Source organism: Pinus tabuliformis, chromosome X (genome assembly GCF_031772625.1).
Source record: "Pinus tabuliformis cultivar Carrire ecotype Pingquan chromosome X, CPIR1, whole genome shotgun sequence".
NCBI classification, from domain to species: Eukaryota; Viridiplantae; Streptophyta; class Pinopsida; order Pinales; family Pinaceae; genus Pinus; species Pinus tabuliformis.
Window position 1 is genome coordinate 1,033,276,356 of NC_142308.1, and position 15,712 is coordinate 1,033,292,067.

General features: G+C 39.6%; 2 protein-coding genes across 8 annotated transcripts in view; one reads left to right on the forward strand and one right to left on the reverse strand.

Annotated features, from left to right (window-relative positions):
* Positions 1-15,712, reverse strand: part of LOC149143286 (uncharacterized) — a 213,532-nt gene that overhangs the window by 12,593 nt on the left and 185,227 nt on the right. The gene's annotated exons all lie outside the window — the stretch shown is intronic.
* LOC149143288 (uncharacterized) lies at positions 14,014-15,177 on the forward strand. The gene is made up of 3 exons (XM_089448598.1): positions 14,014-14,076; positions 14,211-14,386; positions 14,515-15,177. Exons 1-3 carry the CDS (start codon positions 14,014-14,016, stop codon positions 14,975-14,977), a joined length of 702 nt encoding a protein of 233 aa, XP_089304724.1. The 3' UTR covers positions 14,978-15,177.

Here is a 15,712-nt window from a genome sequence, read left to right on the forward strand (position 1 = left end):
CATTCTCCTTTATCTTTCATTTTCATACTATTACTTTAAGAATTTAACATTACCATGAACTGCATATCAACACTAAGGCCAAATTCTTGTTTCCAATCTTCAATAGCTCCCTCTATCAATCCTGAATTATCAGGGAGCGAATTTTGGGAACGTACTCCTGAGGTCGCTCCTACCCTGAGCACGTTTCGAGAGCTGGTTCGAGGGGGGGGGCTCCCCCACAACCCTGATGGAGAATCTATAAAACCCTAACTTATAACGGCTATCTAATTTATTTAAGTGGTCTACAGATAGAGTACTTGAACTTTGGTGAAGAGTATCTTAGCCTTCTTGGCTCCATCGATGTCCTATCCTAATCATTAGACCTTTCCATCACCTTGAACCCTTCTTATTAAATATCTTTAGGTAATCTATATATAGGGAAGCCTCCCTTGTGGTTCAATTTGCCTCTAAATAGCTAGAGAAAGGTTGTTGAGGTAGCAGTGGTAACTGATCTCTTGTTGCCACAAGGTATGGATTTGCCTTGTGAGGCTTTGCACTAGGCCTACTACAATTTGCGACAATAAGCTTCACTAGTTATATGACTATACTTACCTCTTGCTTATGGCAAACTAGGATAGGCTATAGTAGGATTGTGTGTTCTGCATTATTATTTTTTTATTGCATCCCTCTTTGATTGTCTTCATGCTGATTTTTCTTGCATAATTACATAGATATTAGATTTTATTTTAGTTAACAATTTTATTACTATTCTCCTATATCACAATGCTAATAGTCAACACCTAGCTCATTTGCTATCAATAAGTTGCTTTGAGTGTACAAGTAACAGGTCTGCAAGCACCAAGGATTGTTGGGATTTTCATGCACTCCTAGTTCGAGCACATGGATCATACACTCTATGGTGAGCATGTGTCCCCTAGTTGGAGCCAAATGTTAGCCACCCAAGTGGGTAACCCCAAGGGAAAATCTTATTCTCTTTGGTCAACCAACCAACTAGCAACCCTATGATGATCCATAGATACCTTCACTTTAAAGCTCTCCACTTATGCTCCAGTCAATGCTCTACCAAAAGGAACACCAACCATGTTGTAATCATGTGCTTTCATTTAATGTTAAGGCCATTCTAATATGGATCACGGGGTGAGTTGTATGACTAACTACTTTTGATTGTATCCTTGTTCCCACGTTTCACCTAGGAGGTTAGCCTTTGCCCCTAGTCGAGTGTGACCTTCCCTAAGGATTTTTATTTCCACTATTCAAGAGAGACACGAATAAGAGGCTTTGATTGATGTATCATGCCCAAGGTAATCCATACTTGTCACTTTCCATTCGTCCTTGATAACCACTTCCATTCTTTGTGTTGATTGTCATTTGCCACTAGTAGTGCCCCCTTCAACCACATCTCTGAGTCAAATCTTGAAAACTTTGCTCAGAGAGGTTGATGCAACTAAAAGAAAGATAAACGCATATATAGTCACAAATGAAAGAAAATGAAAAATGCAAAATATAGATGGGACTAATAATAAGCACATGGACATAAGCCTAGCCTGAGTTGTACCCCCCTTGTTAGCCATCATCCAATTCCTAAAGCATATCATGCTCTCTCCGAATGAAAGGAACCCATAAATGTCCCAACCTTGATGAGAAATAAACCACTACATCTTTAAGGGTTATTGAAAAAAGCATTAAGCAAGCTGGTCACCCAAGCTATGCATGAAACCAAAGAAAAATCATTGAAGTAAAAGGCGCACCAAAGGGATGGTAAAAACAAGCTGAGAAAAGGGGTAGCTCAGGGCTCCATGATTATTCGCCCTTATCATCATCACACTAGGATGTTGGACCTCTTCAGCGGGCACCAAGGCAGTGGCATCTTCCTTGAAGTCTTTCCCATTCCATGTACACATTTATCACATGCATCTATGGATTCATAGGCCCACCTAAGAATTATCCTTACCCTTGGGGCTAAAAGCACCTAATAGGGCTAATTGAATAATCATCCCTAACACAAGTGTGGTAACTTCCTTAAAAATCATCAGCTAGAAAGACATTTCAAGGCAAGGCTTGCATGAAGTATTTTTGTGCCCCTGACATTGAATATGGTCCACTATGATACTTTAATGGTTTATTTACCTAATGATGTTGATCTCATCTGATATTGGGGGTACGTTTCAGGTGGTTTCTCACATCTCTTGAGGGATGGCTTCACCGCTCTACAACACAACAACACAATAAAGAGGGCATCTAGCCTAGCAAGAGAGCACTTCAGATCTTGCAGCCTCAACATTGCGTCATTAGAGATAAGCGTTGGCTCCTAAGGAGCCTCTAAATGGATGTACGACCCCTTTCACACCTCCAAATGATGACATGTGGAGCCATAAAGTAAAGTCATTGGTAGGATTCATGATGTGCCCTAGAGGACCCAGGATGCCCCCAAGCTAGCCTTGTATCGACTTGATAAGCATTATGTTGTTCCAAAGCCTAGATGAGGATGTTGATCACTTGAGACACTTTGGAGGGCTAGAACACCACTACCTGATCATGACATCATGCTCTAGGGTTTGCAAGTCACCCATGCAAAGCCTAAGATGATAACCCATGGCTTCTTGACGATGATGTCTTGGATCAGGGGTTGTGGCTTGGAGACGCACCCATTCACTTTAATCAGACATCTTGAAGTGAGGGGCACTCTTGGACAATTTTTGCCACCTTGCTTGATGGCGATGCTTGTTAGATGAGAAGAATAAGGTCACGTTAGAGAGCTATTTCTCCCACACTTGTGGAGAAAGATGTCATTTTATTGTGTTTTATTACTATGTGAAGCTATCTTTAGGTTGGCTTGTGACCTATTAGCCTTGTTGAACACTTTAAGTAATTTTTTAGGGTTTTATTGTAAATTAAGGGAAATTCGACTTGGTTACCATCCTATAAATAGAGGGGAGTCGAATTCCCTTGGATCATCACCACACACACTCATTTATATCTCTTGCAAAAAGTGCGCACTTAGTTATCTTCTTTTCTCTTGGATACAATGGCTATGTAGGAATGCAAATTATCTTGGGGAGGATATGTTTTGCATTAAGAAGGCTTTCTATTGATTGATGAAGTGATACTTGCTTGAATAGTGTAAGTTTAATGTTGTTTTCTTCCATTTCGCATTAAGTTATTGAAATTAGGGTAGGACATATGCCATATTAAAAAGTGAAATATCTTTAATGAACTCTTGTTTCTTATTCATTTATGCAAAAATTGTCACCAAGTATCCATCAAAGTGACTAGATTTGCACCCTTTGACATTAAATCTCATAACGAAGAAAGTCACTAGGGTTGTGGAAGTGAACTAAACTTTCCTTCCACCCTCTCTATCCAAGGTCCTCTTGCATAGACGTTGTCCTATTGACTCCATTGCCCAATTGACTAAAGGCACTAGTTTTTTTGTTCAATCAACCTAATTTTTCCATTTTTTATTTGTTTTATGGTAGACTAGGGTTCGGGTTTGGTTAAATCTACATTTTGTAGCATAATTGCACCTATTTGTTATTGTCCTTTAAGTAGGCATTGCACTTATTACTATTTAAAAAGAAAAGAAAAAAAAAAAAAAAAAATATATATATATATATATATATATATATATATATATTATTGCATGTTTTACACCCATTTGTAAGGTTGGCATCTAGGTAATATTTTTTGTTTTGAGCATTTTTAGCCGTCAAAAACATACTCTTGACCTATCCCTTGTTTACCTTTAATAGCTATTAGAATTCCTGCACACCTAGCACCTGACACTCAATTCCTAGTATATTAGTGATTACAAATTAATTGCATAGCTAGGTTCATTAACACAAACTCATCTAAAGCAAAATTTACCAATCTCAATCATGAAAAATGACACAGATTCTACCCAATCACAGTTCTTCATTAAAATTTTGAACTTACTTGGGCTCCCTTCCTAGGAAAATGGCCTAATTGAGGAAATACATACAACACTTGAGATCAACCACTAAGATTAGAACATAATCACTAAAGTAATTTACTTTATTTTTCCTTGCTTTACTTTAGCTCAATAAGCCAACATGATAATTATTTACTTTTCCAAATTCTAAGTTACAAAAACAACATGCTCACACTAGAGCAAGTGTCTAAAGAAACTTTGGGCGACTTTTGCACACCTACACACTTAGGCCTGTGCAGAAGTACCCATGACTTCTTGATGATGATGTCTTAGATCAGGGGTTGTGGCTTGGAGACGCACCATTCACTTTAATGAGACGTCTTGAAGTGAGGGGCACTCTCAGATCATTTTTGCCACCTTGCTTGATGGTGATGCTCGTTAGATGAGAAGGATAAGGTCACGTTGGACAACTATTTCTCCCACACTTGTGGAGAAAGGTTGTCATTTTATTGTGTTTTATTACTATGTGAAGTTATCTTTAGGTTGGCTTGTGACCTATTAGCCTTGTTGAACACTTAAAGTAATTTTTTAGGGTTTTATTGTAAATTAAGGGAAATTCGACTTGGTTACCCTCCTATAAATAGAGGGGAGTCGAATTCCCTTGGATCATCATAACACACACTCATTTATCTCTCCTGCAAAAAGTGTGCACTTAGTTATCTTCTTTTCTCTTGGATACAATGGCTAAGTAGGAATGCAAATTATCTTGGAGAGGATATGTTTTGCATTGAGAAGGCTTTCTATGGATTGATGAAGTGATACTCGCTTGAATAGTGTAAGTTTAATGTTGTTTTCTTCCATTTCGCATTAAGTTGTTGAAATTAGGGTAGGTCATATGCCATATTAAAAAGTGAAATATCTTTTATGAACTCTTGTTTCTTATTCATTTATGCAAAAATTGTCACCAAGTATCCATCAAAGTGACTAGATTTTCACCCTTTGACATTAAATCTCATAACAAAGAAAGTCGCTAGGGTTTTGGAAGTGAACTAAACTTTCCTTCCACCCTCTCTATCCAAGGTCCTCTTGCATAGACGTTGTCCTATTGACTCCATTGCCCAATTGACTAAAGGCACTAGTTTTTTTGTTCAATCAACCTAATTTTTCCATTTTTTATTTGTTTTATGGTAGACTAGGGTTTGGGTTTGGTTAAATCTAACTTGCTTGATGGTGATGCTCGTTAGATGAGAAGGATAAGGTCACGTTGGAGAGCTATTTCTCCCACACTTGTGGAGAAAGGTTGTCATTTTATTGTGTTTTATTACTATGTGAAGCTATCTTTAGGTTGGCTTGTGACCTATTAGCCTTGTTGAACACTTAAAGTAATTTTTTAGGGTTTTATTGTAAATTAAGGGAAATTCAAATTGGTTACCCTCCTATAAATAGAAGGGAGTCGAATTCCCTTGGATCATCATAACACACACTCATTTATCTCTCTTGCAAAAAGTGTGCACTTAGTTATCCTTTTTTCTCTTGGATACAGTGGCTAAGTAGGAATGCAAATTATCTTGGAGAGGATATGTTTTGCATTGAGAAGGCTTTCTATGGATTGATGAAGTGATACTCGCTTGAATAGTGTAAGTTTAATGTTATTTTCTTCCATTTTGCATGAAGTTGTTGAAATTAGGGTAGGTCATATGCCATATTAAAAAGTGAAATATCTTTTATGGACTCTTGTTTCTTATTCATTTATGCGAAAATTGTCACCAAGTATCCATCAAAGTGACTAGATTTGCACCCTTTGACATTAAATCTCATAACCAAGAAAGTCGCTAGGGTTTTGGAAGTGAACTAAACTTTCCTTCCACCCTCTCTATCCGAGGTCCTCTTGCATAGAAGTTGTCCTATTGACTCCATTGCCCAATTGACTGAAGGCACTAGTCTTTCTGTTCAATCAACCTAATTTTTCCATTTTTTATTTGTTTTATGGTAGACTAGGGTTAGGGTTTGGTTAAATCTACATTTTGTAGCATAATTGCACCTATTTGTTATTGTCCTTTAAGTAGGCATTGCATTTATTACTGTTTAAAAAGAAAAAAATATATATTATTGCACGTTTTACACCCATTTCTAGGGCTGGTATCTAGGTAATATTTATTGTTTTGAGCATTTTTAGCCGTTAAAAACATACTCTTGACCTATCCCTTGTTTACCTCTAATAGTTATTAGAATTCCTGCACAACTAGCACCCACACTTAATTCCTAGTAGATTAATGATTTATTGATTAATTGCATAGCTAGGTTCATTAACACAAACTCATCTAAAGCAAAATTTACCAATCTCAATCATGAAAAATGACACACAGATTCTACCCAATCACAGTTCTTCATTAAAATTTTGAACTTACTTGGGCTCCCTTCCTAGGAAAATAGCCTAATTGAGGAAATACATACAACACTTGAGATCAAGCGCTAAGATTAAAACATAATCACTAAAGTAATTTACTTTACTTTTCCTTGCTTTAATTTAGCTCAATAAGCCAACATGATAATTATTTACTTTTCCAAAGTCTAAGTTACAAAAACAACTTGCTCACACTAGAGCAAGTGTCTAAGGAGACTTTGGGCGACTTTTGCACACCTACACACTTAGGCCTGTGTAGAAGTACCTGCTCAAGCTACGAACATCAACACTCCTTAGTGAGGGAGGCACTTTTGCCACCTAGAACTAACTTCAATCTTGGAACTGCATCCATTGCCTTGCCTGCTCCCTCTGAACTAGAATCCTTCCCTTCCACCTAGTCTGTAAACATACTCAAAATCTTATGGTCCTTAGATTGGTTCCTAGAAAAATCTTGCTCTTGAACATCCTGTAAGGTCATCTTGTATCAAAAAACCTTCTTGACATATTTGGAGGAATCAGTTCACTACTCCTCCCCTCTTGAACCTAAAGGCTAACCCCCTCTAAGTTGCTAACCCTTCGGAGCTACCTACTCCTTGTTCTTTATCATTGCTCTACTTTTTCTTGTGGAAGTCCTTCTAGCATCCACAACTTTCCTCATGGATCTGTTTCGATCCTTTGATACACCCACTAAATCTATGGCCATATCCTCGATTAGTATGGTCTTCCTCTATCCCTCTAAGGGTTGACCTCTGCCAACCCTGTTGGCAAACCCTTCTAGTATTGTCCTTTGTACCATGTTGTGCCAGGTACTACCATCTCATGCTTGTTAAGCCAGATCCCCTTCCTAGCAACTCTGGCTTAGCCATTGCACCCTGCAGCTACTCGATCATGCATAACACAACACTTTGTTGCGACACGATCCTTTGCTTTGTGGCACCACTTGTACCAGATCTCGTCACTCCCTCTGTGACTGACCCATCCATATCCCAACTACACTTTGTACTATGCATCCCTTTTGCTATTGGCTAGTTCCACTGACCTATTCCCTAGTCCTTAGCTCGTTCACAACACCTCTTTCCTACGGCTTTTTCTCAACCGACCCTAACACCTTACTACTTATGCATACATTTTGGTGGCCTTGAGCCTTTCCAGCAGTTGGTTATGTGCAAGTTTGGGTCTCAACAGTTGATACTTCTATGGCCAACCTTGTCTGCTCCACCGCGAAGGGGTTCTCTCGTCATTTTCTTCCTGCTAAACAACTCCATGTCCCAACATGCTCGCTCCTACAAACATGTGTCGCTACCCCACGCACCCTTTGTTATTTGCCTGCAGCTATACTAGCAAAGTCAACCCTCGACTAGTAGTTGATCTCGCCTTGCTCCCACAACCTAACTTGTCTCGCTTTCCTATCACTTGCAGCTAATTGTTGCTAACATATTTCTTGGATGGCGGCTACTATCTATCACAACCCAAACCCCCCAGCCACCGCCTCCACCTCCACTAACCCGTCGCAACTCTATCGGCCCTAGCAACCAACCTGATCTTCAGCTCGATCATAGCTCTCTTCCACTTGAAGCTTTGTCCCCTTTACACTACTAACTTCCTACCGATGCCATTGAATTCTCTGTTAATGCAATCTAAAATTTCTCGATGGTTGCTCACTTTCTTACGCGAGGTTCTTTGGTGGGTTTTCAACGCTCTCCAGCAGCTGGGTGGGTTTAACAGGCCACTTGAGGCTATCAACCACCTTTTCATTTTTATTTTTATTTTTTTTATCTTTAGCTTGTCCTTGGAAAAAAAAATTGGCCCCCTCTAAAAAACTTAGCAATCAAGTCATATGATCCATTCCTTCGACCTTGGTACCCACCACTTTGTCGGTGATATCCCCAGGAGAAATTTTTCTCCATGATGAACCTCAGCCAGCAGCCCCTTGATGCCTTCTACTAGCTCATTGTGCCATTTCTTTGTCACCTGAGCCAGCCATGTGGTCCCTCATCCACCTGTATTGATCGTATGTTTGAAGGTGGGCCTTCCGAATCTAAAGGTATGTCTTGTCATTTGGTAATTGAGTATTGGGTTTACTTATCATGGATAATTCTGGGCGTGGATTAATGGGGAGATTTGGTGGAAAGAGTGGGCTTAGTTTGTGCTCTTGTCCCCTTGATCTCGTTTGGTTGTTACCCTTGGATCTTACTCCCGTGGGATCTCCTTTATTGACCATTTGGTTCTAGGGTGGTACTACTTGGGAAACCCCAACATGGGTGCGGAGTCCCACTCCTTTATCCGCACATATTACTCCCTTTCCACTCACTTACCCTCATTCATCTTTTCTCCCACCTGGGTCCACATAGGGCTAGCCTCACTATCCCATTGCCCCCACCTTGGGTCAGGCCTAGAATGATGCCCCGGAGGTTGAAGCAATTAAAATAAAAAGTGAAAAGCATAAATGGCCACATTTAATAGGAAATTGTACCACAAAATGCAAAAGTTGGTCGGGACAAAAATAAAAAATCCATTACATGAGCTCTACCCCAATCATTGGCCATCACCCTAGTTCCATAGGCCCTAGATGAGCCTCCTTTATCATTCAGGAACCCATGATTGTCCCAACCCCTAAAGGGCAATGAACTGCCCTACCTAAAGGGGGTAATCAATGTTATATCATACACATCATGCTCTTGTATTTTGAGCCACGAGCAGTTAAAGAAAATTCATAAAAGCAAAAGGTATATGAAGAAGGGTGGAAAAATCAAGGTCAGGGAACCTCATGTACCACGATTTCGCCCTCTTATACATTACATACCCAGGTGTGGCCTTCCCCTTATCTAGCTACCCCTATGCCCCACTATGTGGCCCAGGATTGCCCCTCTCAGTCCCTATTCCATTCCATTTATTTGTCACTTGCCACCCCCATTAGAGGGATGTACCTTGGACATACTATCCCCTTTAAGGGTTGAAACCACCTAATAAGGTACTTGGCTAACTCTCTTTGGAGTTTGGAGCCACTAGCACATGCCAAAGCCCACTACAGAAGGGCATGCCATTATGAAGTGCCAACTTATCCATGGTTTGTGAGCTCCTTTACCTGATTATTCTAATGATTGATTGTACTGGAAGCCTAGGGGACGCATTGGATCTTATGCAGGATTGCGGGTGGTTTCCATTGGGGTTTGGCTTCCCTATATGGGATCCTGATTCCTAAGCCCCCAGAGGTCCACATTGGCATAGAGAGCCATGGGCCTCCATAGCAGTAGACAACACTCCATGGTTCTTCATGGATGTTTAGCGACTACTAGCAATCCACTTTTGGGACTATGGTGATGTTGTTCAGTGGTTGTCAATGATGTCAACCCAAGCAGCACCAGGGGCTACCCCGATCTTGCATGGGCATTTTGACTTGACAACTCATATTATTTTGCATCAAAGTTCTTCTTGATGGATTCTACTCGTTGAGATGTTTCCGTTGATATATGGTATGCCTCCCAGTTCTTCACGGTTTGAGAGTTATTTGCGTTTGAAGTCGGAAACCCCCATTAGTGGGCTAAAACCCCAAGGGTTGAGACATCACCTTATTCCCCAACGATTGTCAATATATGATAGGGATTCTCACCGTAATCTCACCTCGTATAAGTTGAATAAATTGAAAATCCAAAGATAGTAATCCAATCATTGACTTTACACTCGGGTAGGACCATATGCACTAAGCCAATCATTGATTTCAAATTTTTAGTGGAATTGAAATTTTTTCTATATAAATATTAATAAGGGGTAGTAATTAATTAAATTAAGGATATTTATTATTATTTAAGTAATAAGTATTAAGAGTTTTATTAAAGCTATTTTTTAAAGTATTTAGTATTTATTAAGAATCACTAAGTTATTAAAATATGAGACCTTTGGATTACATGGCACATTTAAAATAAATTTTTAAATTCCTAATATGCCTCCCTAACATCTACCTCATAAAATTCTCTAACGTTCATATTTACAAGCCCCTTCCAATTAAACCTTAGCCTATAAAAGAGATAATATACATCACTCTCCACGATGCACTTAAATGACTTATCCGTAAGATTAGCTCTAAAATTATTTCAGCTACTCTTGGACCAGTGTTGATAATATCGCCGAAATATCGGCGATATTCGCAAATATCGCGATATTTTCGGCGAGCCGAAATATCGCCCCGAAAAAATCGCAATATTTGCTTGTTTTAAAAATCACGCGATATTTACGAGATTTCGGCGATATTTTCATAAAAATCGCGCGACGATGGTAAATATCGCCGGCAGAGTTTATAAATTGGGTTTTTGTTTACCGTCAAAGCGTCATTTGATTTTCGTGAGCTGGAGACGCTGCGAGTGCGAACAGTGCGGAGGGTTTGAACTTTGGCTGCGAAGGAGGGTTTACAGCGGCCAGTCTACAGGTATGCACGTCATTCTATATGCATGGAGACTATATACGTATTACGCACAGTCTATACACTGCCTGTAGCAGCCAAATCGCAGTCCTCTAACGCTGTTATTGAATACATTTATATTTTATGATTTTAATGTCTTTTGACTCTTTTCTACATAGCGTAATAGCGTATGATGCTTCAAGGCTCAAGCCGTAATACTGGATTATATAATATAGTGTTCAAGGCTCAAGCCGTAATACTGTAGTCTGTCATGACTCATAACTTTTATAACTTCATATTTCATAATGTAACAGTGCAACTGTGTCTTGTAAATAAATTTATAAAATGACTTAAGCTTGACTAGGGTCCTTTGTGTGAACTTTGAAGATTGCAGATTACATAAATGATATTTATTATTGACTATGACACATAGATTTGAAAACCTTGTGACTGTCCTTAATATTTTCAGAAGCATGTGATCACAGATAGCAAACACAATAAAAGATGCCTATTTGTGACTGATAAGGCTACCCTGCTACCGTAGTCTCCACTTTAACTGATCAGTGAGATCACAAGCAAACCCATGCTCAACTTGCCCCAATAACACGACACATGATAAAATGCAGACTACTTCCAAGGAAATAGCACCATGAACCCACCAAAAGATGACGGAAGAATAATGCATGCCAAGCTGAACTAATTAAACATGAAACAGAACTAAAAGATTACTAGGATTGCTTTTGATTTTTACTCCTTTGTGAAATAGGCTACCCAGCTTGTGCTGGCTGGCTGTACACTGGGCAGTAATCATAGTTCCCAGCTAATTTTAGAGAGTGCCATATGCACTTAGTGCCAGATGGTTAATTTACTTCCTCCTTTACTAATAGATTTCAAAGTTTTCTTTCATATCTTATTGAAATAGAGGTTCAAATGGTCATATTTGGACTCCTAACTTCTAAGTGTAACAGTTAATCAATGTCAATAATAAATATGATGCCTTGGTTTGATCATTGATGGAATAGTAAACCATAATAACATTTCCCTTAGCTGTATTTGGGATACAAGACATCACGGGGCTGCTGGAGGGGGAAGTTTATAATTGTGAATAACTTTTGTTGGAAAAGATGAAGGCCTGTGCAGATGCACTGAAAGTGACTCTAAGGCCTGTGTTATCTCCTTAGTTAATAACTTAATCCCTTTGCTTTTGAGGGTCAACAAGTAACCAACATCATGATCAAAGTAATAGATGCTGTATAGGTAGCAATGAGCATATTACTCTGCTGCCAAAGTTAGCATACCTGTAAACCTGTATAAAGATATGGCTGAACCTGTAAAATTGCAGCGTTGCATGGCTGTATAGATCTGTATAGGAGGGTTTAGTAGTTTAAAACTTTAAACTTTACAGGTACAGGGTGCATGATGTTTATCCTTGCTTGTGATTGTTAATAGTTATACTGTTATTGCTCTTACACTTTTAATTTTTAAAAGCTAGGCTATTAAAAATTTAATTTTCTTTCAAGACCTTTGGATTTTTGTTGTAGAACTTTGTTAAAGTTTAGTCCATTTGTCTTTGAAGAATGAGGATTTGATATTGAGACCTGCACCCATGGAATTTCGTAAATTCGTATTACTTATTAAGTTACTAATTCCAATTTTTTTTTGGTGCTGTAGGTTTCCTTTTGAGTTAGCCCACTACAAAATACAAATATGCCAAAAAACTTGGACCCATTTTGGGAGTATGGGATCCCTGATGGTGGGACAAATCGTGCATATCTTTCATGCAAATTGTGTGGGGACAAGATGACAGGTGGGGTTACACGACTGAAATACCATCTTGCTAGACTCCCTGGACATGATGTTGCCATTTGTCAAGTTTCTAGTCCGGAGCTTATACGAAAAGCTCTTGAGGCAATTGAAGAAAAGGACAGAAAGAAGGAAGAGGCGGAAAGAAACAAAGCTGAACATGCAGGTAGATCTTTTGGGATATCTTCTCCTGATTTTGATGTTCAGGGTAGTGGCCCTACTGGCCCTAGTGGGAGGGGCTCCACAACTGGCACACCATCACATGCTAGCGCTACTGCTAGTGTGAATGCGAGGTCATCATTTTTTGTTCCACGAACAGGAGCTGGAGCACAACCTGGCATAAAATCGCTTTATAAAAAAAAGGAGAAGGAAGAAGCAGATAGAGTCATGGGGAGGTGTATTTTTTGGAGCGACTTACCTCTCAGCATCACAAAAACCAATCCATTTTGGCAACCAATGTGTGATGCTATTGCTGTTGTGGGCCCAGGGTACAAAAGTGCCACATATGAGGAGTTGCGGGGGCCAATTCTTCAAGCAGAAAAACAGGACATCAACTCTAGATTGGCGGAGTTGAAACAGACATGGGAAGTCACTGGATGCACAGTGATGTCTGATGGTTGGACAGATAGGAAGGGTAGGACCCTTCTAAATTTCTTGGTACATTGTCCTAAAGGTACCATGTTTATTAAATCGTTGGATGCATCAGAACATATCAAAGATGCAGCAACGATATGTGAGTTGTTAGATGGGTTCATTCAGGAGATTGGTGTGCAGAATGTGGTGCAAGTCGTAACTGACAATGCAGCTAATTATGTGTCTGCCAGCAGAATGCTTATGGAGAGGCATCTCACATTGTTCTGGACTCCATGTGCAACGCATTGTCTTGATTTGTTGCTTGAGGATATGGGGAAACTCTCCTTCATCAAGGAGGCAGTTGATATGGCTAGGAGCATCCCCAAGTTTATTTATAACCATGCTTTTGTTCTTAGCCTTATGAGGAGGTTCACTAGAAACAAGGAGTTGCGGCGTCCTGCCATCACACGTTTTGCCACAACCTTTATTACTCTTCAGTCTTTGCTTCGATGTCAGTTCGAGTTGAAGCAAATGTTTGTGTCTGATGATTGGCGTGCTTGTAGATACAGCAAGAGACCTGATGGGAGAGCCATTGAAAAAATGGTGTACTCTGAGACATTTTGGCGTGGAGTACAAGAAGCATGTGCAGTTAGCGAACCTATAGTAAAGGTTCTTAGATTGGTGGATGGAGAGAAGCCTGCAATGCCTTATTTGTATGAGGGCATGGATAGGGCCAAGGAGGCCATTCGTTCCTATTATGCAGACAAGGGTTCTGCTGGCCTTAATAGGCAGATGATGTTATGGGATGTGATCGATAGTCGGTGGACAGGGATGCTTCATCGACCCATTCATGCAGCAGCACTCTTCCTCAACCCTGCATTTGCATACAAATGCAAATTTCGTTTTGATGGCGAGGTGATGGAAGGGCTCCATTCCTGTATTCAGAGGATGGTACTTGATTCTGAGCTTCGTCGCAAAATCAGCCGCGAGATACATAGTTATCAGGATTGTGTTGGCCTATTTGGCTTTGATGATGCCATTAAGGAAAGGCCCTCTTCATGCCACGTAAGTGACAAGTCATCACTCATTAGAAATTAGAAATTTGAATTTAATTATGTTTTAACTTTTAACTTTTAACTTTTAAGTTTTTGAATTTTTTATTTCATTATTTTGTTGTAGATCTTTGGTGGCGAAGCTATGGTGCAAGGGTACCAAATTTGCAAAATTTGGCTATACGAATCTTGAGTCAAACATGTAGCTCTTCAGGGTGTGAGCGCAATTGGAGTGTATTTGAGAAAATACACGCCAAAAAGCGCAACAGGTATAACTTTGAACTCAAGCCTTCAGTTGAGCAATTACACTTATTGTAATTTTTAATTTTTAATTTATGACCTTCAAGTGTCAAGAGTCAAGAGTCAAGACTCATTACTTTTTTTGACACTCTTACAGGTTGGAGTTCGCACGCCTCAACGATTTGGTGTATGTGCATTACAACATCCGACTTCGAGTGAGGCAAATAGAATCACCAGTGGATCCAGATGCCATTTCCTTAGACAATATTGATGTATTGTCTTCGTGGAGGGTGGAGTCTCAGGAGCCCATATTGGAGGAGTCACCTTCATGGTTAGAGCCAGTGGCAGATGATCCATTAGAGCAGGGGCAGCAAGAGGAGGACTCGGAGTCAGAGGAGCAGCAGCACTTAGAGGAGGAGCAGGAGGAGCAGGAGGAGGAGGGCACTGCGGGAGCATCAGCATCAACACCATCTGCTATAGATATAGGAGAGCATAGCTCCATGCCTATCACTCATTATTTGACATTAGGTGCAGAGGCAGTGTCAGGGCCTTCTACTACTAGGGGCAGGCCTGGCAAACAGCCCATCATGTTTTCCCGTAAAAGGGGGAGAGGGCAGTAGATAGATAGCTGCTAGTTTTATTTGTTATGCTACATGTAACTCATGATGATGAGATACTTTTATTATTATATGTGATGTTATTTTGTATTGGTTCTCCACATTTGAGTCCTTGAATGGACAATTATCAGGGATTAGCACGATTTGGTATCGCCTTTGATATATCATTTCTATTTGACATCATATATATCAGTGTTTTCTTCATATTTATGTGCCAATGTGTTTATTTCATGTTGTTATTGCTTTATATGTTTAAAAATCTGAAAAAAATGAATATATTATGCATTTTTTATGCTTGCTTTTGTTGTTTAAATTCTGAACATGAAGATGTTGCTTTAAAAATTAAAATAGTTTCTTGAGTGTTTGCTGGGCACTGTATAGTTATACTCATTTAATGCCAATTTTTTGTTTTTTTTGTGCCCTAGGTTTGAATTAGTTCACTACAAATGTCAAATATGCCAAAAGCCTTGGACCCATTTTGGGAGTATGGGGAGGCTGTTGGTGGGGCAAATCAGGCATATATATCATGCAACTTGTGTGGGACCAAGATGTCAGGAGGGATTACACGATTGAAATACCATCTGGCTAAACTCTCTGCATATGATGCAGATGTGATGCCTTGTATGGTTTCTAGTGCAGAGGTTATACAAAAAGCTCGTGAAGCAATTGCTGAACAAGACAGAAAGAAAGCTGCTAGGAAGAGGCCAATGGTCTCAGATAGATAGCTGCTAGTTTTAT